This window comes from Archocentrus centrarchus, chromosome 17, assembly GCF_007364275.1.
Source record: "Archocentrus centrarchus isolate MPI-CPG fArcCen1 chromosome 17, fArcCen1, whole genome shotgun sequence".
Classification (NCBI taxonomy): Eukaryota; Metazoa; Chordata; class Actinopteri; order Cichliformes; family Cichlidae; genus Archocentrus; species Archocentrus centrarchus.
Window position 1 is genome coordinate 10,894,784 of NC_044362.1, and position 21,315 is coordinate 10,916,098.

The 21,315-nt window shown below is 42.0% G+C and overlaps 2 protein-coding genes across 3 annotated transcripts; one reads left to right on the top strand and one right to left on the bottom strand.

Annotated features, from left to right (window-relative positions):
* Positions 1 to 3,078: 3,078 nt before the first annotated feature.
* Positions 3,079 to 11,430, bottom strand: zbtb41 (zinc finger and BTB domain containing 41). 2 transcript variants are annotated; one of them, XM_030752222.1, is made up of 11 exons: positions 11,309 to 11,430; positions 9,554 to 10,801; positions 8,893 to 9,100; positions 8,261 to 8,330; positions 7,256 to 7,403; positions 5,631 to 5,760; positions 5,380 to 5,475; positions 5,167 to 5,273; positions 4,966 to 5,071; positions 4,698 to 4,786; positions 3,079 to 4,197 (listed from the first exon to the last, which is right to left on the bottom strand). In XM_030752222.1, exons 2-11 carry the CDS (start codon positions 10,767 to 10,769, stop codon positions 3,566 to 3,568), a joined length of 2,802 nt encoding a protein of 933 aa, XP_030608082.1. In that variant the 5' UTR covers positions 10,770 to 10,801; positions 11,309 to 11,430; the 3' UTR covers positions 3,079 to 3,565. The 2 variants fall into 2 exon arrangements, with proteins under 2 accessions (XP_030608082.1, XP_030608081.1); XM_030752221.1 differs by having other exon boundaries at positions 9,554 to 10,798; positions 11,309 to 11,418.
* Positions 11,431 to 13,122: 1,692 nt separating this feature from the next.
* Positions 13,123 to 19,990, top strand: LOC115795311 (protein crumbs homolog 1-like). Its single transcript, XM_030751133.1, has 8 exons — positions 13,123 to 13,282; positions 13,451 to 14,422; positions 15,535 to 16,085; positions 16,225 to 16,390; positions 17,274 to 18,183; positions 18,298 to 18,339; positions 18,450 to 18,572; positions 18,763 to 19,990. The coding sequence occupies exons 1-8, from the start codon at positions 13,234 to 13,236 to the stop codon at positions 19,013 to 19,015; spliced, it is 3,066 nt and encodes a 1,021-aa protein (XP_030606993.1). The 5' UTR covers positions 13,123 to 13,233; the 3' UTR covers positions 19,016 to 19,990.
* Positions 19,991 to 21,315: the final 1,325 nt, after the last annotated feature.

Below are 21,315 nucleotides of genomic sequence, written 5' to 3' on the forward strand. Positions count from 1 at the left end.
TGGTTTGTGTGCTCTGAAAAAAAACCCACCCCTAATAATAAATAATAAAATCAAATTCGTTCTGGGATTTTACCATCAAAACCCCTCCTGTGCTTTTTTTTTTTTTTTTTTTTTAAATCATACCCTTCTTGGAGTGACCAGATTGTCACAGGGCTACAAACTCAAACTTTTGAGTGAAAACTTTAATAATTACGTGGTTCTCAGCTGAAAGATCTTTGCAATAAAAATGATTAGTGCTGGATTTTTCTTCAATTTGTTCTTCAGGCTTGGTTTCCTGGCATGCTACAAACTACAAACACCGAATCCAACATTTTAGATTTGATAAAAACACGTGCACTCACTGTAGGCCTGAAATCCTGCTTCCAAAAGGTGAGGATGTTGTATAAGCTGCAAATAAAATTTGCAAATTAGTTGAAAATACTACCAAGACAACATATCTGATGTTGAAAATGAGTGGTTGCTTTTGTTTGTTTTTTTGTTTTCTGTTTTTTGTTTTTTTGTTTGTTTTTTTTTTTTTTGGGGGGGGGGGGGGGGGGTGGGGGGGCAGCTTTTTTAGGCAGTTTATTCAACTATTCAAGTAGCAGCCAGGTCCAAAAGAACCCATTTTGAATGTGATGGTCACAAAAAGTCTCAGAAAAAGTTAGGATGGGGGCAACAAAAAGCTGGAAAACTGGTCCTAAAAAGAAACAGTTGGAGGAACATTTTGCACCTAATTAGGTTAATTGCAACAGGTCAGTAACGTGATTGGTTGTATAAAAAAAAAAAAAAAAAAAGAGCATTTGAAAGGGACCATCCAGCTTGTTATCAGCGCTCAGTTCAAAAGCCTGCATCTCTGATGGTATGGAACAGCTTGAACATCTGGAAAGGCACCATCAATGAAAGGTATATACAGGTTTTAGAGCAGCATATGTGCCCATCGTGATGACGTCTGTTTCAGGGAAGACCCTGCATATTTCATCAAGACAAAGATATACCACATACTGCATCATCTTTATGGCAGCATGGCTTTGTAGGAGAAGAGCCTTAGTGCTGAACTGGCCTGCTTGCAGTTCAGACTTTTCACTAACTGAAAACATTTGGATCATCATGAAATAAAAAAATACACCTGGACTGTCGAGCAGCTAGAGTCCCATCAGCCAAGAAAGGGAAAACATTCCTCTCCCAAAAATTCGGCAGCTGCTCACAGATGTTTACGGACTGTTGTTAAAAGAGGGGATGCTACACATCTGTAAACATAATTTGTTCCCATTTCTTTAGTTGAATCGACACCAACCAGGTGATTCCCAAAGAGCTATTAGCTGATACAAAATTTTATAAAAGCTCCGGAGGTTTACTTTGATACTCCTATCTGTGAAAATCACTCCTTTGCACCAGGTCTCAGTGACGCCGTTTTTCGGACATGGAGAATGAAGGGCATTGGTGTGATTGGCGACCTATACGTTGGTGGAACCTTTGCATCCTTTGCGGAGTTATGTTCTGAGTATAATCTAGTTTTTTCCGTTATCTGCAGGTTCGGGACTATGTTAGGAAAAATGTATCGGATTTTGGAACTCTAACGAGACATGAAACCCTGGAGGAAATAAATAAATTTGATCCTGTCAATCGGGGGGCAGTGTCATACTTTTATAAGATCTTTAATAGTATACGTGTAGACACATCCAGGATAAAGAGGGCATGGGAGGATGAGTTGGGGCAACAGCTATCCGATGAACTGTGGGAGGAGGCTTTGAAAAGTATACAGGACTGTTCAGTCAGTGTCAGACACAATCTCATACAGTTCAAAACATAGACTCAATTATTCAAGGGAGAAGCCGAGCACTTTCTTTACTAGCGTGTCTCCAATTTGTAATTGTTGTCAGGCTGCTATTGGTAACTTGACACACTCCTTATGGTCATGTGCTCAGCTTCACGCATTTTGGAAGAAAATTTTTCTTTTTTTTTCGACAGCTTTTGGAAAGAAATGGGACCCAGAACCACTTATTGCCATCATCGGGGTCTCCAGTGCTATGCGACCAGCCACTAAAAATGAGAAAATGGCTGTTTTGTTTGGTACGGTGATTGCTAAAAGGTTGATTTTGAGATTTTGGAAAATGGACTCTGTGCCCACATTTGATCTGTGGTTGGGGGAACTAGCAAATACTCTGCATCTGGAAAGACTGAGATAATACAATGAAGATAAAGTCAATGTGCTTGAGAAAATGTGGGACCCTGTACTAAAATTCCTTCAATGAAAAACTGTTAGTGACAGACCCGCCACTGCTTACTATCTTGTATATCAATTTGTGATGTATTGACCATGTTGTCTTGACTGTGTAAGAGTTTTATGATGTGCCGATTTGTGTGGGTAAGGGCTGGGCGGGAATTTGATTTGTTATGTTAATTTATGTATGTCAATTTGGAAACATTTAATAAATAAAATAATCTTTAAAAAAAAAAAAAAAAAAAAAAAGAGCTATTAGCTGAAAGCACATCTCAGCATGGTGTGAAGTGTCTTTAAAGACTCATCATCTGTTGTGTTCATCTTTAAAACAAATGCAGTGTATTCCAAATGCTTATGCATGCACTCACATTCATTTGTCTCAAGTGAAGAGGCGCTACAGTTTATTTTTTACATGTTTTATTTTATTTTTTTTATTTGACCAAGCTTGTAATTTGTTCACAAAACATCTTGTTTTGTAACCAGATGTGCGACTAAAGCTACACGACGAAGGTGAAGATACTGCTGCCTCTGGATTTACTCACCAACAAACAAGTGTGGCTCTTGGAAAGGAGACAGCTGTCATGGTTATACTGTCACAACTTTTCATTTTCTACAAATACAAGAAGAGTCTTTCACATCTTTCACAGAATTGTGTTTTTGTTGTGGTTTATTTGTTTTTGTGTTTCCATCTCAAAAACAATTATTCAGACCTAGTTGTATTATTCAGGCTCGCACGAGGCTTAAAGCTCTCACACTCACCTATTGTAAGATTATAAAAGTACATCAACTTTAAAAAAAAAAAAAAAAAAAACATTGTGCTTGTTTGTGACAAATTGCACACAAATCATATACTGCAGCAGTTTACATTTACAATACTTTTTACAATACTAACCAGAGTTAATTCTTAGAAGTCTGAAGCAGCAAATGCCAAAATAAATCACGATTTGTCTGTTAAAACATGTCATTATTAAAAATTACTGACCATGCAAATAAAAACCGATATGAAACCATAAACACCTGATAGGAAACTTCAGTAACACCAAAAGTTCAAAGTTGCCAAGACTCAACATTGTTGAAGTAATGCTAAAATAAAACTTAATACAAAAATGTCTTTTTTTAAGTTTTAGTTAAATTGACTGCTTTCTTCTTGCATCTAAATTGGTGAAGGATCGGTGTGACGGGCAGATTTCCAGAGCAAAAAGTTAATCACGTGGATTTTTTTGTCTGAAGTTTAGATTTTACAGCAGTCTGTAAGTTCCCTCCATGTTGAAATACAAACACTGCAGAGGGGACTTTTGCTCTCCCTACACTTTCTGTGCCAAGTCTGTTGAACTGTGCCTTTAAGATTCTGTTGGCTGAGCAGCATCAGTGAGTGTGATCAGAGTTGGAGATGTTCTGTACAGAGGAAGATGAATCGAGTCCGAGCAGCGTTCCTAGATAGGACTGCTCTCGATGGTCCAGCATGTGATCCTGCCTCACAGGGTGGACAATGTTGCCTGGTTGGGGGGTGAGGGTGTACTTCTCTAAGAAGGCCATGTCTGTAGCCTGATAGCCAGAGTTCTGCTGCTGTCCTTGAGTCTGCATGCTAATGACGCTGTGAGTCTGCGAGGAGTGAGATGGGGGTCTGTGAGCAGTCAGGTCACCCTGCGCTCCTCCTGTCATCTGGACAGGAACTAAAGTGACGGGTACGCACACATTTGCACCAGCAGGGCTGCTCTGGTGGCTCGACTTCGGTTCGGTGTGGTATGTCTTTGAAGTTTCCTCAAAAGTAACTGAGACTATTTTGTTCTCGCCGAGCGTGCCGAGAGGCTGCTCGTTAAAGCGGGCGCTGTGCACGTGGTCGACATGGTACTTGAGCTTGTCTTTTCTTTTAAAGGTGGCGCTGCAGTGGGGACAGTTAAAAGGACGGACGTCTGAGTGAATCACCATGTGCTTTGTTAAAGTCTTCTTGATCCGAAATGTCTGATGACACTCAGGACATCTGTGCGGTTTCTCACCTGTTACACAGAAAGACAGATATTCACGTCTACTGCACTTTTGCTTTTAGTAATAATCATTTTCTGTTTTGATGTCCCCTGCACCACAACACTGTTTATAGAAGTTTCTTTTGTCATCACTTTCCCAAACCAAAAACAAACAGTGGTCGTGTTATAGTTTCCGCATTAAGGAATCTGCTAGGATCATGATGGAGTGACTTAAAATTCCACATCAGACGCTGAGCGTGGAGCTCCGTGCAGATGTACCTGCCAGTTTTTTGATACCGCACAGACACGTTGACGGGATTTGGAGCAGGATTCAGGGGAGAATGACAAGAATGTCTGCAGCCGTCTGTGTCTGCATCCACAGCTCAGTATAATCTCCACTTGAGAAGTTACTCGTGTTTAAAGGATTGAGTTTAAAAAAAAAAAATTAGCCTAAAAACACTTTCAAGGATCCATTTAAAAAAAAAAAAAAAAGTATTCTAACTACTTCTTTTCTGATTTCTGTGCTTCCTTACCTGAGTGAGTCCTGAAGTGCATTTCTAGACTTGACTTCCCTTTAAATTCTTTCTTGCAGACCTCACACTGATGTACAGCAGTTTTATACCTGAGAGGAAAAAAAATCACCATTAACACTGAAGAAGAAAAAAAAAAAAAAAAAACACTTGCCAAACTCTCTGGCTAAACTGGAAAGGCAATGTAGAGAAAACCTGTTGGCAGTAACACCACCACTATTCCCACACTAGTACTACACTAGAGAACAAGCCTGTGGTTTGAGTAACATACTTCTGCCAAACTTTCTCCCCCAAATGAACACTTCTGTAGTGGACTGTCAGGTGATCGTGGCGCCTGAAGCACTTGCCACATTCCTCACACTGGTGTGCTTTCTCACCTGTAATAGAAATGGGCAAAATTAAATATTAATATTGATTTTTCACTGTACTGTGTGATTGTGTGGAGACAAAAATCAAACATTTTTATGCTCACCAGAGTGTATTTTCTGATGTTTGGTCAGGTGATCGTGGCGTATGAAGGTTTTCCCACATACATCACACTCATAGCGCTTGTCATCATGGTGGACTCTCAGGTGAAGCCTGTCCAAGAAACAGTTTGCTCATTATAGACAAATCTATCTATGACAAAACCATTTTAATAGAGTTTAAAACTTTTGCAAATCAACAGCGGCCTCACTGGACCCACCTGTAGGAGCTGCCGTGACGGAAACTTTGGCCACAAATACTACAGAGGTGAGGTTTCTCTCCACTGTGGATCCTCAAGTGCTCCTTCAAGGTTGTCCTGTGACGAGAAAACTCAGACATGTTTATGTGTGACTGGGAATGTCAAAATTAAAGGTCCATTTTTTGATAATAACTAATAATTACTGCATTACATTGAGACACTCCTACATAGAAAATGTGAGAAACTCATTAACAGCCCACAGGCAGATGTACCTTTCCCTTACTGATTTCCCACAAACAAAGCAGGTCCATTTTCTTTTGCCTCCATGGGTGCACTCGATGTGCCTCTTTCTGTTACCAGTGTCATTAAACTGACGACCACAGATCTCACATGGAAAGGGACCTGAAAATGAAACAGGATGAAAGTTCTCATTATGTGATGTACAGTACACCATTGCTACATTAATATTGTTACAAAACTATGTACAGTACTGTGGAAAGGTCTTGGGCTTCAGCCAATCCCAGCTGTCATAGGGCTGTCGCAGGCCTAACATATACAGACAACCAGTCACGATCACATTCACACCTGCAGTCAATTTAGAATCACTAATCTAACCCCCTTACATGTCTTGTTTGGACTGTGGAAAGAAGTCAGTGCACCTGAAGATAACCCACACTGACACAGGGAGAATCTCCACACAGAAAGGCCCCAGCTTGGATTTGAACTCAGTGCCTTCTTGCCATGAAGTGACCGTGCTAAGCACTGCACTACCAACTTAGTAAAGAACCAATTTTGCATTGTATCTTTAGGCACTTTGTTACTAGCAGCCACAAAAACATATATTGTTCCAATTTCTTTTGTTGAATGTACACACAATGCCAAAGATAACAGTGTTTGCAGGCATAAAAATAATATTTTTGTACCAATAAGGTGATTCCTAAAGAGCTATTAGCTGAAAACTTGGCATATCTCAGCATGGTGTGCATTGTGTCCTTAAAATTTTTGAGGAAACTGGACAAGTTAAATTTGAAATCTTTGGTTCAAATCACTGTCATTATGCACAGAGGAGGTCAGGAGAGAGGTCCAACAGTGAGTGTCTACAGCCATCTGTAAAACACGGTGGAGGCTCTGTCATTGTTTGGGGCTTCATTTCAGCCAGTGGTGTTGGAGATCTTGTCAAAATTGAATTATGAACGCAGGAAAGCACCAACAGAGTTTCATCCAGAATGTAACACCATCTGGAAAGCATGTGATTGGCAACAGCTTCAGCATGACAATGATCCCAATACACTGGCAATACAATAAAAGCCTACCTGGGTAGAAAAACACACAATGGAACACTATCAGTCATGGATCAGCTTTCCCAGAGCCCGGACCTCAACATTACTGAAGCAGTGTGGGATCATCTTGACTGAGAACAGAACAAAAGGCAGCCAACATCCAAAGAAGAGCTTTGAATGTCCTTCAAGAAGCCTGGAGAACTATCCCTGAAGACTGCTTAAAGAAATGAGAAGAAAGCTGCCTGAGAGAGTTCAGGCTGTGCTGAAGAATAAAGGTGCTCACGCCAAACACTGACTTTCAGACTTGCTAGAATTGTACAAATAGTGTTTTTGCCTTATATACTACATTTCAATGTGTTTTTGCACATGTTTCAATGACTCACTAAAACCATTTCCTATTCTCCAAACAAACAATAAAGAAATGAATAGTGGTTTGAGACCTTTACCCAGCACTGCACAAGCCTTAGCAGCGCTACAATTACAGCAAATAATGATTTCATTAAAGGTTAAAACCAAAAACTAGATCTTATCTTCTGAATATTCTCTATTTAAATACATTCAAAAGCTGTTTATAATGTTGAAAAATATAAATGACAAAAATGTGTTGATGTGCTCACCTAAGTGGAACTTTTCTTGGTGCTTCAGTCTCGCAAACCTGGATTTGAAGTATTCATCACAGAAGGAGCATTTAAAAGGCCGGTCCTGGCTGTGCAGAATCATGTGCTCCTCCAGATGAGGCTTACGGGTGAAGGTCTTCAGACAGATCTGGTACAGAGAGTTCAAAGGTTACAGGTAGGATTCATTTATCATTATCATCATATAAAACCTGTGGGTGTAATCAGGAGTATTTCACAGTTATACTAGTATAAAGATTTTATAAATATCAAATTTGGACACTGATGCTACAGAGAATCAAACTTAAATTCAAAGCGACAGCTGCAGCCTTTGACCTCTCCTAGCACAGACCGTGGAGTCTGCAGCATTGTGGTAAAGTTACAGTTATGGACTGTTTTGGACTGACAAACTAACAAGGTTTAGCCTGCACTTGTCATCTTGAAAATAATGTCATCTTCCTTTCCCATCCTCTTTTTCTTACAAATGTTTCCTCTTCAAAACACAACAACTACATGAGTAGCAAGCAAGACAGATTGTGTGGCAAACTGCACAGAAACACTGTGTGTTTGATGACACCTGTTGAGCTCTCTGAAAAGCTGCATTAGAAAGTGCCTGCCGCTTCAATAAAGTCCAGCTTTCTTTATCCTCCCTCCCCCTCTGTAGGCCTAACACAGTCACTGTAAATAAGTGCTGTATCTTTACTGAGATTTGCATCCATGAATGTTTGACAGAGGTGAGAAAGACTCAAGCATGTGTGAAGAGTAAGCAGTTGGAACCACTGTGGGGAATTCTGGATTGCTGAGTATCTTTAAAGGAACACAGACTGCAGCACATAAAAAATAAACTCGCTCAGTATTATTATGTATTAAATTGCAGTTTAATACATAAAGAATTTAGAAAGCACTTCATTTGGATCTTTAATATTATAGTCATGTAATATATTGTATAAAAATATTGCAAAAGATTTTTGCCAATAACGTGTAAATAATTTTTTTAAAATTCCTCACAGCGCATTTCCAGCCTTCACTCTTCCTCTTCCTCTTGGTAAGGAACTCTTGGACGTGGTCTGGATGAAACCTGACAGGAAAGAGAAGAGACGGGATTATACAGAGCGGCAGCTCAGCTGATGTCTTCTTAGAGATCCAGTAGAGAGAATGAGTGCTGCGCAGATGACATATTTTACCTAAATTCTAACTAGAACTTCCGAAGCACAGCAGAGGCAGCATTTTTCCCAAATGTCAGCAAAATACTGTTAATACTGTTTGATGACACAGTTTCAATCATTTTAATTGTATGTTTAATTTAATCACCGGCCATTCAACATGTAAAATGGTAGATTTCTAATCGCACGCTTCATGACTCTCGTCACCATGAGGCTGATCTTTCTGTTTATTTTTAGCTATTACTGTATATGAATTATCATTAATTGTGGTACACACCATATACACTGTATGTACAATGGATGTTGTGGTATAACTCCTTTCTTTGTACAAAGCGAAGCCAGAATACTTCAGACACAGATGCTACCATATTATGCTGGTGATGTCTGCTTACACATTTACATTTGTTTACCCCGGCACAAATCCTTCTGTGAACATTATGTAAACTTATCACAGAAAGTCAAATTGTCGTGTCTCACCTCCTGACGTGCTTGGCCAGGGTTTTCTTGCTGGCATGGAGTTTGTTGCAGAAGGGACATTTGTGCTCCTTCTTCTGGAAGGGGACATCGCTGGCGTGCTTCTTCTTGTGTACGGTCAGGTTGGACTTGGTGGAGTAGCGCTGAAGACAGATGTCACACTGGAAGGGTTTCTCACCTGTGTGCACTCGGGTGTGGCTCTCGTATTTCCCTGAGAATTTTAGGAAGAGTGCATCAAATAATATACTATAGTGGGAACACATCTGGGTCATAAGATAAACAAACAATAAACATACGCTTACTATGACTACTGACTTTTACACTGAGTGTCCATCAGGTTGAAGGAAATCTGCTGTGTTTCTAAACACAGAAAGGGCCTCAGAAAAAAAATAATAATAATAATTGCATGGCTCCAATAAATACACTAAATTTATTACAAAAAGAAAATCAGCTTATTTTAAATGGGTCAGGTGGGAACTTTTTGGATTTGAGTGAGCTTATATGAAAGGACCCTCAATATCTTGGGCTGCGATGAGCATTTATATCTATATTATGACTGCATGGGCCAAGAACTGAATGACATCATAAAAATATTTCTTAGTTCTAGTCCTATCCTGTTTTCCTGTAAGACAGTACCGTTTTAACAAGAGTAAATAGTTCCCACCTGCACGGTCAAACGTCTTGTCGCATTTGGGGCACTTGAGAGTCTTCTTGCTGGAGGTCTGGATTATGACTGGAGCCAGGCCTTCAGGATACACTGGACTCTGGTTTGAACTTCCTGCTGCTGCTGCATGCAGTTCCACCCCTCCAGCAGTCTGCTGTTCTGTCCTTTGTACATCTGAGCTCTGCAGATCTGCGCTCCTCTCTGCCTCACAAACCTCATCAACTGTCTTCTGAGCAATAATGTCTGCATTCACGTCTCCTCTTTCTTCCTCCTCCTCGTCCACATCCATTACATCATCACCCTGAACTGGTTTAGATGCCTTGTTCACATCCAGTTTGGCTGTCACATCCACTTCCCCTTTTCCTTCCGCTCTGTTTTTGTTGTGCTGCCTTGATGATGCAGGGCTTTGTTTCTCTTTCGGAGTGCTGCTGCAGTACTCTCCATCATCTCTTTTATACTTGGTGGGTGTTCTCCTCCTACGAGCTGATCTCCGGGTGATAGCACTCCTCTGACCTGCCGTCCTCTCTTCTTCAGTTGAGGCCTCCTGATCTAAATCAGTGTGACTCTCAGCTAAGTGGCCCTGATTGGAGTTTTCATGATCGAACAGGGTTCCTTGAACATCGGCTGAGCTTTGGAGATCTGTATCAGCTCCTGACAAGTTACTGCAGGTAGTTTCCACTTTAAATGACCCTCTTGTCTCAGCCTGGGTTTGGATTACACTTACAGGGTGCACTTCACCTTCTTTACATAACAGCTTTAATATATCCATCATGTCCAGGAATCGGGCCGCTTCAGTTAGAGCCGGGACCTCTGTCTCTGCAACAACACACTCAGCGGTGTACAAAAACCCAAGCAGGTGCTGGAAGACAGAGTCCTCCACGTGCTCCAGAGTCACATGAGTTGTTGCAGAAGGGTTTTTGGACAACTCAGCGTGGAAATAGCTGCTCCCGTAGGCCAACACCGCCTTGTGGGCAGTGTAGGTCTTCCCACCCACAGACACTGACACGTCGCAGAACTTCTGCCGGCTCCGGTCCTCATTCAAGAACTTAAGGAGGTTGTGACTGTGCTGTGACATAGTCAGGTGTCTGATTTGTGGGGCTGATTCCTGTAATGTTTCAGAGTTTGCTGGGGCGGTGGAGGGGGGTACACAGTCACCATTGGCATTGACCTGCCTGCCCCGTCTGGGACGCAGCATGGGACTAGGCTTTTTCTTCATTGATGTGTCTGCAGGTCTACGAGGAATCCCTGCTGAAAACAAGAGGACTGTCAACAGCGCTGGGACTGAACATGCATAGCTGCTGACTGCTGGGTTTAGATCCACATTTAAAAAGAGGCTGCACAAATTACATGGTATGTAACTGCAACACAGTCATTAAAAAGAAAGCTGACATTAAAGGGATCCTGTTGTCAGTATTTATCATAAATATGCATAAAAAGATGCTCAATAACACCATATTGCTAAGATATTCCTAACGCTAATGCGAAACAGAAAGCTGCCATCGGTTATAAACACTACACTCAACACAACAGAGGGCTCACCAAATGTGAGCTTAGTAACTCTATTGCGCTCCTAAATTCCTAACTGTCAGGGCAAAGGGGCATTTACATATTCGCTCCCCACCTCAAGGACCCCTAACACGGTCTTATCAGTGTGACGGGCGGGCCCCCCTCCGAGGAGAGTGTTGACAAACGACCTCTAACGTTACCCTGGAAGATAACATTTGTACAGACACTTGTTTTAACCAGACCTCTTACCTAAGAGTTACCGGAGACGTAAAGAAAGCACCTCGGACCCTCCAGCTGCAATAAGGAACGTGAGAAATAAACGAAGGAATAATAATTTCCTGACTATCTGCAACGCCCCACCAGACACCGAAACAAGCCGTTTGCTCATTGGCTGTCTCGGCTTTTGTCCTCTAATGGTGCTTTTTATGCGCGTAAACACAACTTACGTTGAAATAAATCTAACAAATACACCAGACGATACCCTTATTGGTTAGCTTTGTATGTAACACGTGGAAAATCAGACACGAAATAAACGAAGAGAGGGGGTGTTTGGTCCCGATTATTATTATGAGCTCATGACGCGACAGCATCATGGGTAATGTAGTCCAAACGCTAATTGCGTACTCATTCGGTTTTTGTTTTATTTATTTTAATCTACTACATTTATTTGATAGATAAATTTCAAGGTTACTTTAAAATTAAGATTCTAACAAAAAAGAAAAATTTGTTGATCATATATAACACATTTTTGTTCAATCACAACAACAGTAGGATTCCATTTCTAAAATGCAAAAGGTTAATGCAAAACTAATAACAATTCAGTGATGAAGATACATAACATGACATAATATGGACAGCGTGATGATGTAGTGGTTAGCACTGCTGCAGCACAACAAGAAGGTCCTAGGTTTGAATCCAGGTGTTGGGTGGATGGATTAGCAACATCTCCAAGGTGTACCCCCACCTGCTGGGATCCAACCAAACCACTGAAATTAGAGGGAAAAATAGGACGGATGGATGATAAAATAATGTAATACTGATAGTGAAAAATGTAATAAAGTAATGCTAGAAGGGCATTTTGGCTGCAGAGTACATTTAAACTTGAAGTATATTGATTAGCAATGACTAAGTTTTCTGGGTTCAAAACCTTCATGAGAGGATGGAGTTCAAGTCTATCAGCTATGGTAGGAGGCTCCATCCACAAACCGTATGGGTGCAAGAAACAGACTAATAAAATATTAGTTTGTAGCACCTCTCAACAATTTGAGAATCACTTCCCAATTGTTACAGTTGTTACAGTTCATCACAGATCAGACACTTTACCTTAGCATTTATAATTGCAGCTTTTTGTGAGAGAAAAATAACTGTATTCAAGTATGGAAAAAATATAGACATGTTATATGTGTGTGGCTACACCAGCCATATTTACTCCCTGTATGACTGCTCTAATGCGATGAAATAAACCTTTACTTTACACGTTCAGTCACAGAACCTAAAAACACTGAGTGCCAGCACAAAGCCTGAGTCAGACCAATGGTAAAATAAGACACACTTCAAGCCCATTAGTCTCACCAAGTACCAAAGTGAATGTCCTCAGGGCTAAATGAATGGTGGTTACGTCAGAGAGATTTTAATGACAAAGATGTTTCCCAGATTAGAAACACTGGTCTCGGTTTGCTTCATTCAAGGACTGGAGCCTCGGTCCAGCCCGCTGCAGCCCGTAGTGCTTCTATGTGCACGTGCATACATGCATTTGTGTTCATGTCCATGTTTCAGGGTATGTATAAATGAACTGAAGGACTTTTTTTTACCTTTATGTGAATTTCAGTTCCCAAACTGAAATTCAGCTGTGCCAAAACTCTGGCATCCCATTGCCATCATTTACATAAGAGTACATCAGAGTTCTGTCTAGGGAACATGTGTGAAGTTGCTCAGATTAGCCTCCTGGATGCACCCCTCCCCTCCCCAACACGTTTAACGTGTAAGACATTTTAAGTGCATTAGCTTAATCCCTCCTATCTGGCATGCAGTGATCCATGCATTTCAGTGAACACATACAAACAGTGAGGACGGACAGTGAAGATGGAGCTGCACATCCAACTATTCTCACCTGTCTTTGACCAAAAATGAAGATCTTGCCAAATATTTAATAGTTTGGAGGATTATAAAGGACAATGTTGAGATTCGGCATGCAGTTGTGGATGCTGTGGTTGCTTTATGCAGGTAAACTTAATACAGTGTGTGTGCTGTAATCACAGATTAATATTATCTGCAGAGTGGTCATTAGTATATTTTGTTATGTTTCTCTATCTTGTTTGCCTCTCTGTTTTATTTTGAACATACACAAACACATGCATAAAAAGTTATAATGAACTGTAATCTCCTCTCCAGACACCGTGTTTACTGAGGACATCAGTGGATGTGAACAGCAGCCATGCCAAAATGGTGGCATATGTGAGAGCCACAGTGGAGGCTTCAGATGCCTTTGCTCCCTTCAGAGTCAAAACGGGCGACTGTACGGTGGGGAGAACTGTGCAATTGCACTTACAGGCTGTGATGAGAACCAGTGTGAGAATGGAGGAGTATGTTCTCCCTTATTTGTGAATGATCAGCACAGTTACACATGCATCTGCCCCGCTGGCTACACGGGCCCTAAATGCCAGACTCCCACTGTTTTCTCATTCGAGTCCAGGGGCTACATGTACATAGAGACACAGCTGCTAGACCAAGAAGCTCCTCTTAATGTCACCTTCAGCTTCAGGACGGGACAACCAGTTGGCACTCTCTTACAGCGTAGGGTGGACAATCTGCTCCTCAGCATCGAGCTGATGCGCGGGCACCTCTGCCTCCTCAGCCTGAGAGGCCAGGGCTCCAGCACGCTGGTTCAAGAGCTTCCAGGGCATTTGTCTGACAGTAAGTGGCACACAGTGGAGGCATCTCTGGGCGGCGTGGTCAGTCTCATCAGGCTGCTATGCACTGAAGGAAGCTGCACCAGAGAGTCCAACGCTGAAGTCCAGCTGCTCGAACAAGCCTCTGCTCTCCCCGAGCCAGGAGCAGTTCATCAGAGCCTCTTCATCGGAGCAGTCAGTGGGAAGTGGACACTGGGCAGGGACGTGGATGAAGCAGGCTACCCTCCTGCTTTTCTGGGCTGCTTCAGAGATGTGTTTGTGGACTCACGGCTGGTGTTGCCGGTTATAGCGCCAGAAGGTTCAGGCATCCAGGCAAACATCACCGTGGGGTGCAGTGACAAAGACAAGTGTGACGACAGCCCGTGTCAGAACCGAGGTCGCTGTGTTAGCCAGGGATGGAGGAGCTACCTTTGTGAATGCCAAAGGCCATATGAGGGAAACAACTGTGCAGAGGGTAAGGCTTGCAAACTATGTAAATTATTTAATTAGATTACATTTCTCAAATAAACTACTTCAGCTCTGTAGCCATCATGTTTCACACAGTGAAACATAACATTGGAGGTCATCTTTAAGGGAGGATTGTCTCAGTCTGAGGCAAAAGGTTATATCCTTTAAGAAGATATAAGTTTCCTCAGTTAAAAGCCCATTTTGGGCTTTTTTTGCATCTTTTTTGTTTAATGGATGAGGTGCAATATAGTGAGATAATGATGCTCTACGGGGGAATCATAATTTAGCTGACGAGAAAATTCGTTTTAAATACTGCGTGCATGCGTGCGTGTGTAAATGCATGCATAAACACAGGTTGATTCAAGTTCAGCCTCGGTTGTCTCTCTGCTCAAGTGTTAGTGGTGAGCTGTTAAGAGAGCCACCCTGCAGGATAAAATTAGTTGGCAGACGTTAAAGGAGCTTACAGAGCCGGCAGGAATAGCAGAGAGTCGAGCCAAACAGCCATGCAGTTAGAAGGTACTCAGCAACACCTGCAGCAAGGATTAAAAAAACGTGGTATTCAGTAATTGACCGGGAATGCCTTCAATTTGCCAGATCAGGGAGTCTTATGGACTTGCGCCATGCTGACGCATTTTCTTTGGCCACCAACTTCAGCTGCTTCTTTCAGTGACCTGTGAGCTCTCGTCATTGTAAAAACAACTGTCAACCTTTGATTGAAGAAATAACTAATGCACAAAACATTGATAACTGTACAACAATCATGTTTTTTTTTTTTTTGCTTAAAAAGCAGGTTAGAGACTATTTGGTGTTAGAGAAGATACTTCCTTTATCTCTAATCTTTTATAAAGACTGGAGAAACTGAATATTTAATCTGCTTTTACTGGGAGATTTTACTGTTCAAAAAAAAAAATTAATTGGCTTCAAACAGAACTGCTGTTCAACTTGCTCTTTCCCTTGTTAAAGTGAAGCTATCTTAAATTTCATGTCATATATTTAACTCTTGGTGAGAAGGTGTAACTAATATTTATAATTTTTTTGTTTGTTTGTTTTTTTACCAAGTTTTGTTTTAGTTTGACTTTCTTGAATATGTCTCTCTCTCTCTTCCCTGTACCCATACAGAATATATCACAGCAAGGTTTGGAAACAAAGACCTGGAGAGTTATGCTGTATTCTCATTAGATGACGAACCAGCTGATACTCTGATTATATCTATGTTCATCCGCACCAAACAGTCCAGTGGCCTCCTCCTTATCATGACTAACAGTACGAGCCAGTACCTCCGCCTGTGGCTGGAAGAGGGCAGGATCAAAGTTCAGGTTAACAACTTTGAGACCCTGGTCGGTCGGGCTGCGGTCAATGACGGTCATTTCCACCCGGTGACTCTGAAGCTGGAAGGAATGGCAGCCACCTTGTTCCAGTCAGCCCAAAACCAGGGCTCTATGCCCATCAGGCTCATCCAAGTCGGTCCTGGGGATATGGTTTATGTTGGAGGGCTACCAGACTCTAGGGCCTCGGCTTCTTTTGGCGGGTACTTTAAGGGATGCATCCAGGATCCCAGGATCAACAGCAAAAGACTGCAGTTCTATCCAATAGCAACTCCAGTAGAATCGTTCAACCTAGAGCAGCTAATCAGTGTTGCAGAAGGATGCAGCAGCGACAACACCTGTGATGTGAGTTATGCATGTGCCATGTTGGTAACACTGCAGTAGAAGACCTACTACTCACTGTGATATCCTGTCTGCACCAATACTGACAGAACTCACTGCGGGGGCACTCTTTAACTGATTGATACTGTCTTCTCTGCATCAGGTCAACCCCTGTCTTAATGGGGGAGTGTGTTACTCCATGTGGGATGATTTCGTTTGCAACTGCCCCCCCAATACTGCCGGGCATCGCTGTGAGGAGGTGAAATGGTGTGAGCTGTTTCCCTGCCCTGCTGCTGCCACTTGTCAGCCCCTTTCTCAGGGTTTTGAATGTAAGTATCCTGGCATCACGATCTGTTGATGCACGATGCCTGTCCTGGAAAAACACAATCAGGGAGTCATAAGACTCTAAGAATGACTATTTATGGCACATACAGGCATTTAAGGAAAAGAATGTGTAAGTCCTTCCTGTAGCACATATCTGCTCCTCGTTTGCATCCACAGAAGAGATCATCTGCATTGCACGTTCCCTTCAGGGCACGCAGTGGTGCAGACACTGTTTTAATTACAGCACCACTGATTACAGGAGGGAACATAGTAGAGGCAGGGATCCTGCATGGGATTCCTCTAAGGCGTGGTAATCCCCGGTCAGATTAACTCTGCTGCCACATGGCTGCGGTAGTTTATGATGATGTGTCTTCTTGGCGATGTCACATGTTCACAGAGGAATTAAAAAAAAGGGGGAAGCAGGTGAAAAGCCGGCACTCCAGCTGTAGAAGGTCACATTGTTTTCAGGTTGCTGTGTGTTGTACAAACAACAGTAACTGTAATTTTTTTCTTCCTAATTGATTTTTGAGTTAATGTGTCATTTAAATAAAAACACACAGTAAGGACAGTTTGGTTACTTCATACTTGATATTTCTGTAATTATGTTTTTCAAATACTTCCATGTACCAGTACAAATTAAGGGGAGTTTATATTGAGGCTGTGCAGCTATTTTTATTACTTTTTTATATTTTTGCAATCAAGTGCTGGATTTCGTGTAACAGATATGAAACTTTCGACCAGAGAGGAGGAAGAACCATGTGGTGGCAGGTTACTCTCCAAGATCTGAAAACAAGAGGCTTTAATGTTCGTGAGGGATGGTGTGTCATATCTTGAGACTGTAATAAGATCACTGAACTTGATCGATGATCTTCCATTTCTCTGCTACAGGCTTGTCTAATGTGACATTTCGGCTTGGAAGCAGCATTTTACACTACCGGAGCAATGGAAAGATCACTCGCAGCCTCACCAGTGTCTCCCTCAGTTTCCGCTCAAGACAGTCTGCTGCTACGCTACTGCATGCACACAAGGACTCAAACTACCTCACGCTCTCTCTCCTAAACTCTCATTTGGTCATGGAGCTCCAGGTTGGGGATGACAAGTACAAGATGTCCATTCAAAGCCAGAGTCAGGTCAGTGATGGAGAGTGGCACAGTGTGAAGCTCAGCATGGCGACCGGGGCATCAACCTCCAGCTGGATCATGGCTGTGGATGGAGGACAGGAGGGAATAAGCACGGCCCAAACAGCTGTGAGGGACCTGGAGTTTCTTAGCAAGGAAGCAGATATCTTCCTGGGTGGTCTAAACCTGGACACTGGAGTGGATCTGTCTGGCTGTCTGGGTCCTGTTGCGATTGGGGGGCTTCTTCTCCCTTTCCTCTTGGACACAGAGCTGAACCTCCCCAGACCTCAGGAGGAGCAGTTTGTGAGGATAAACAACAATGTTGCTCCACAGTATGGCTGCTGGGGAGCCAGCGTTTGCACGCCTAACCCTTGCAGGAACGAGGGTGTCTGCAAGGACCTGTTCGACCTGCATCGGTGCACGTGTTCCTCCGAGTGGACGGGCCCCTTGTGTCAAGACCCGACAGACCCCTGCACCTCCAGCCCCTGTGTCTACGGCCACTGCATCAACCTAACTGGAGGGTATAAGTGTGTGTGTGAGCAGGGGTACAGTGGTGAACAATGTAACGTAGAAGTCAATATGTGTGAAAAGAGCAACTGCAGCCACGGCGCCACGTGCCTTAAAGGCTTCCACACCTACTCCTGTCTCTGCCCTCAAAATATGACCGGCCAGTACTGCGAGTGAGTTCTACAAGAGTTGATTTCAATGGCACCAAAGATAGCACACACCTAAAAAAAAAAAAAACGCCAAAAAGCTTTAGAAATTGTACTGATTTATAAACTTCTCTCTTACAGCGAGAAACTCCCTGAAATCCCATGGTACATTGAGACCAATCCGTGAGTGTTTTTAAATCAAATTTAACTCACTTCACCAAACCAAGTAAACAACAAATCAGCCATTTATGAATAAAACAGCATTTACTTTCTCTTTTCTGTTGTCCATTCAGACTCCCTCAGTTGCCTGTGTCTACATGCACGGGTACAAGGTGGAACTACAGCTGCTTTAATGGAGGAAACTGCTCCAAGGCTGAAGATGCTTGTTACTGCCTGCCTGGTTTCACAGGACAGTGGTACGACATGAATAATGATGTTCAGTTTATGCACACTTAACCACTCCATGCGGTCTTACAAATCCATGTTAGGGTAGCTGCTGCCCCCAAGTGGCCACAAAAACCAAAACAGTTATTACCCAGTTATATTATAAGTTTGCCAATCGTATCACTGCATTTCTTTTCTCTTTTTTATCAATTTTCCTTTCAGGTGTGAGAAGGATGTGGATGAATGTGCTTCAGACCCGTGTATGAACGGAGGCTTCTGTGTCAACTATGTGAACAGCTTTGAGTGTGTGTGCGATATAAATTACTCAGGGATACACTGCCAAATAGATGTCAGCGACTTCTACTTGTATCTCTTCTTGGGCCTGTGGCAGAACCTCTTCCAGCTCGTGTCCTACCTTGTGATTCGCCTCGACGATGAGCCGGAAATTGAGTGGGGATTCCAGATCAATGATTAGGCCGTCTTTATGACGAACAAAATCGGACCTACAGTAGCTCGATGTAGAGGGTCCCAGGAGTACCTGCATTAATCCACATAACACCTGCAGGTTTTGCATGATCCATGTTGCAGATACACAGCTGTTGGTTTCAGTGTGCACTCCTAAACATGACACTTTCATGACCATTTAAAGATTTTAATGACAAAGTTTTTTTTTAATCTCAGCTTTACAGCAAGCTGTCAACACAAGGAGTGAGTCCTCAAGACCAGAAGAAAGGTGGAACGGTGGCAGTTTATATACAATGTGTGTGTAATTTATTTCATTTAGTATGCTGACAGGGTCAGGGATAGAGATGTGTCTGTTGCGAACAGGTGTATTTGGTTATGTGGTATTGAATATTAGCATTGCACCATGTTTATGAGGGTATATGTATCTGGTTCTCATACTGAAAACCACACACTAGAGAGCTCTTTGTGTGCCTTAAAGATCCACTTTCTGATCTGTGACAGCTTTTCTATCAGTGTTTTTTTTTTGTTCAGGGATTCATTTTCATTCAGTTATAATCGAGTGGGTATTGGTGAAATTCCAATATATGTAACTAGGACATATTTATAAATATTTATGTAAACTGAACTAAAATAAGTTGCTCTGCACGCAGTGCATACAGTACCTGTTATTTAAAGTTGTTCTGTTATATATACAGTGGTGGATGTTCATGTCAAATATGGATAAAGACAAATGATGTTGTCAGCAAATGTAAAACTGTCAAAACACCCACACTGAGTGTTTTCTACTCTTGGCACCGTGTGATGTCAGAGAGTGGATATTCCTAATATGACCATCAGGCACACAGCCCGCCCAAGAATTGAACTGATGGGCTGCAAAACTCCAATATAATCTGCATCATACTGAACTATGAATAATCCAAATCTACTCTGGTAGAGTCCAAAAAACAGAGATGGAATGAGATGGAAAATGAGCATTAAAGGTCACTTTATGGGAAAAAAAAATGAAATAAATGTGAAGTGTTTGGAAAACAGCTGTTTTTATTTAAACCTTTTATATACATACTTCTCTTTTGAAACAGACACATTCAAGAAAACACTATTTCATTTCAGTCACCTGGCGATAACAGCTCAATTATCATGTCAATAATGGTGCTGATAAGATGTAGACATTTAAACAGAAAATTAAAACCGCAAGAGGTGATATCGGGCCCTCGCACTCCCCACGCATCGACCTGTGGTGTTCGTCGACCCGTGCCGCACTCGGAGGTCTTGTGATCGTGATGGTGTACAGAAGGTCTGTAGAAAGTTGAATTCTTTTATAGGAAAAGATATCTTTTGCTCTCCACATAGACACAATGGAATATTTGGGGGTGTGGTCACGGCTCCAGCATGCAAAATAGGGCATGGGTCTGATTGACTTTTTTGATCAGGATGATGTCAAGAATGTTGAAACAAATTTTCATACATTTCCGAGAAACTAAGTTTGTGGATGCTATACAAAATTTCATTTGCTTCTGTAGGGGGTGCTCTTGCAGATATAGCCTTGAATCCACAGTTATGGGTTCAGAGTGGCTGTGTACATGAGTGTTTACATTTTCAGGCAGATCGGGCAAAGCATGTACGAACACGTGCCCAAACAATTTTGGTCGTGATTGAGAAAAATGAAGGCTAACTTCAATGGCCTGGTGTGACAATACTGTAATATTTTGTCAAGATTTCCACAATATTTGATGGGCTCCTCGTCTAGATGATGTGGAGCCATTTTGGTCTCACTGGGTAAAATGCCCTAGGAGGAGTTCGTTCAAATACCAGGCATGGAAATGGCAAAAATTGACACCTTCAATTGAAGATGGCTGACTTCCTGTAGGGTTTCGGGTATGGGTCCAAGAGACTTTTTTGTACGTCTTAGGATGTTACATGAGTGTGCACAATTTCAGAGCTGTAGATAAAATGTAGCTCTGGGGCTAGCTAAAAAACATGCTATTTTATGATATTTCAAGCTGCCACTAGGTGGCGCTGTAACGTTTATGGACTTTATGCATATCAATGTGTTCAGGGCAGGAGGCTTATTAAACTGATGAGGATTTTCTAAGGAATGGTGAAAGATATTTTCATGTATTTCAGAGCAAACCTAATTCTGTGGACGGTCATACAAATTTTCGTTTTCTTCTGTAGGGGGCGCTATTGCACCTACAGTCTTGAATCTGTAGTTATGGATTCAGTGTCATTGTGTACATGAGTGATTCAAATTTCAGGCTGATTGGACAAAGCATGTGCGAACGAGGGCACAAACACTTTTGGTGGCAACAG

What these genes read in the sequence shown, in the direction of transcription:
- zbtb41 (XM_030752222.1), bottom strand. Translation starts at nt 10,769, where the DNA reads ATGAAGAAAAAGCCTAGTCCCATGCTGCGTCCCAGACGGGGCAGGCAG. An exon ending in CTGGCCAAGCACGTCAGGAG is followed by an intron (nt 8,331 to 8,892) that starts GTGAGACACGAC and finishes CTTTCCTGTCAG; the next exon opens with GTTTCATCCAGACCACGTCC. An exon ending in CGTCACGGCAGCTCCTACAG is followed by an intron (nt 5,274 to 5,379) that starts GTGGGTCCAGTG and finishes TTTCTTGGACAG; the next exon opens with GCTTCACCTGAGAGTCCACC.
- LOC115795311 (XM_030751133.1), top strand. Translation starts at nt 13,234, where the DNA reads ATGTTGAGATTCGGCATGCAGTTGTGGATGCTGTGGTTGCTTTATGCA. An exon ending in GCAGCGACAACACCTGTGAT is followed by an intron (nt 16,086 to 16,224) that starts GTGAGTTATGCA and finishes TCTCTGCATCAG; the next exon opens with GTCAACCCCTGTCTTAATGG. An exon ending in TGGTACATTGAGACCAATCC is followed by an intron (nt 18,340 to 18,449) that starts GTGAGTGTTTTT and finishes TTGTCCATTCAG; the next exon opens with ACTCCCTCAGTTGCCTGTGT.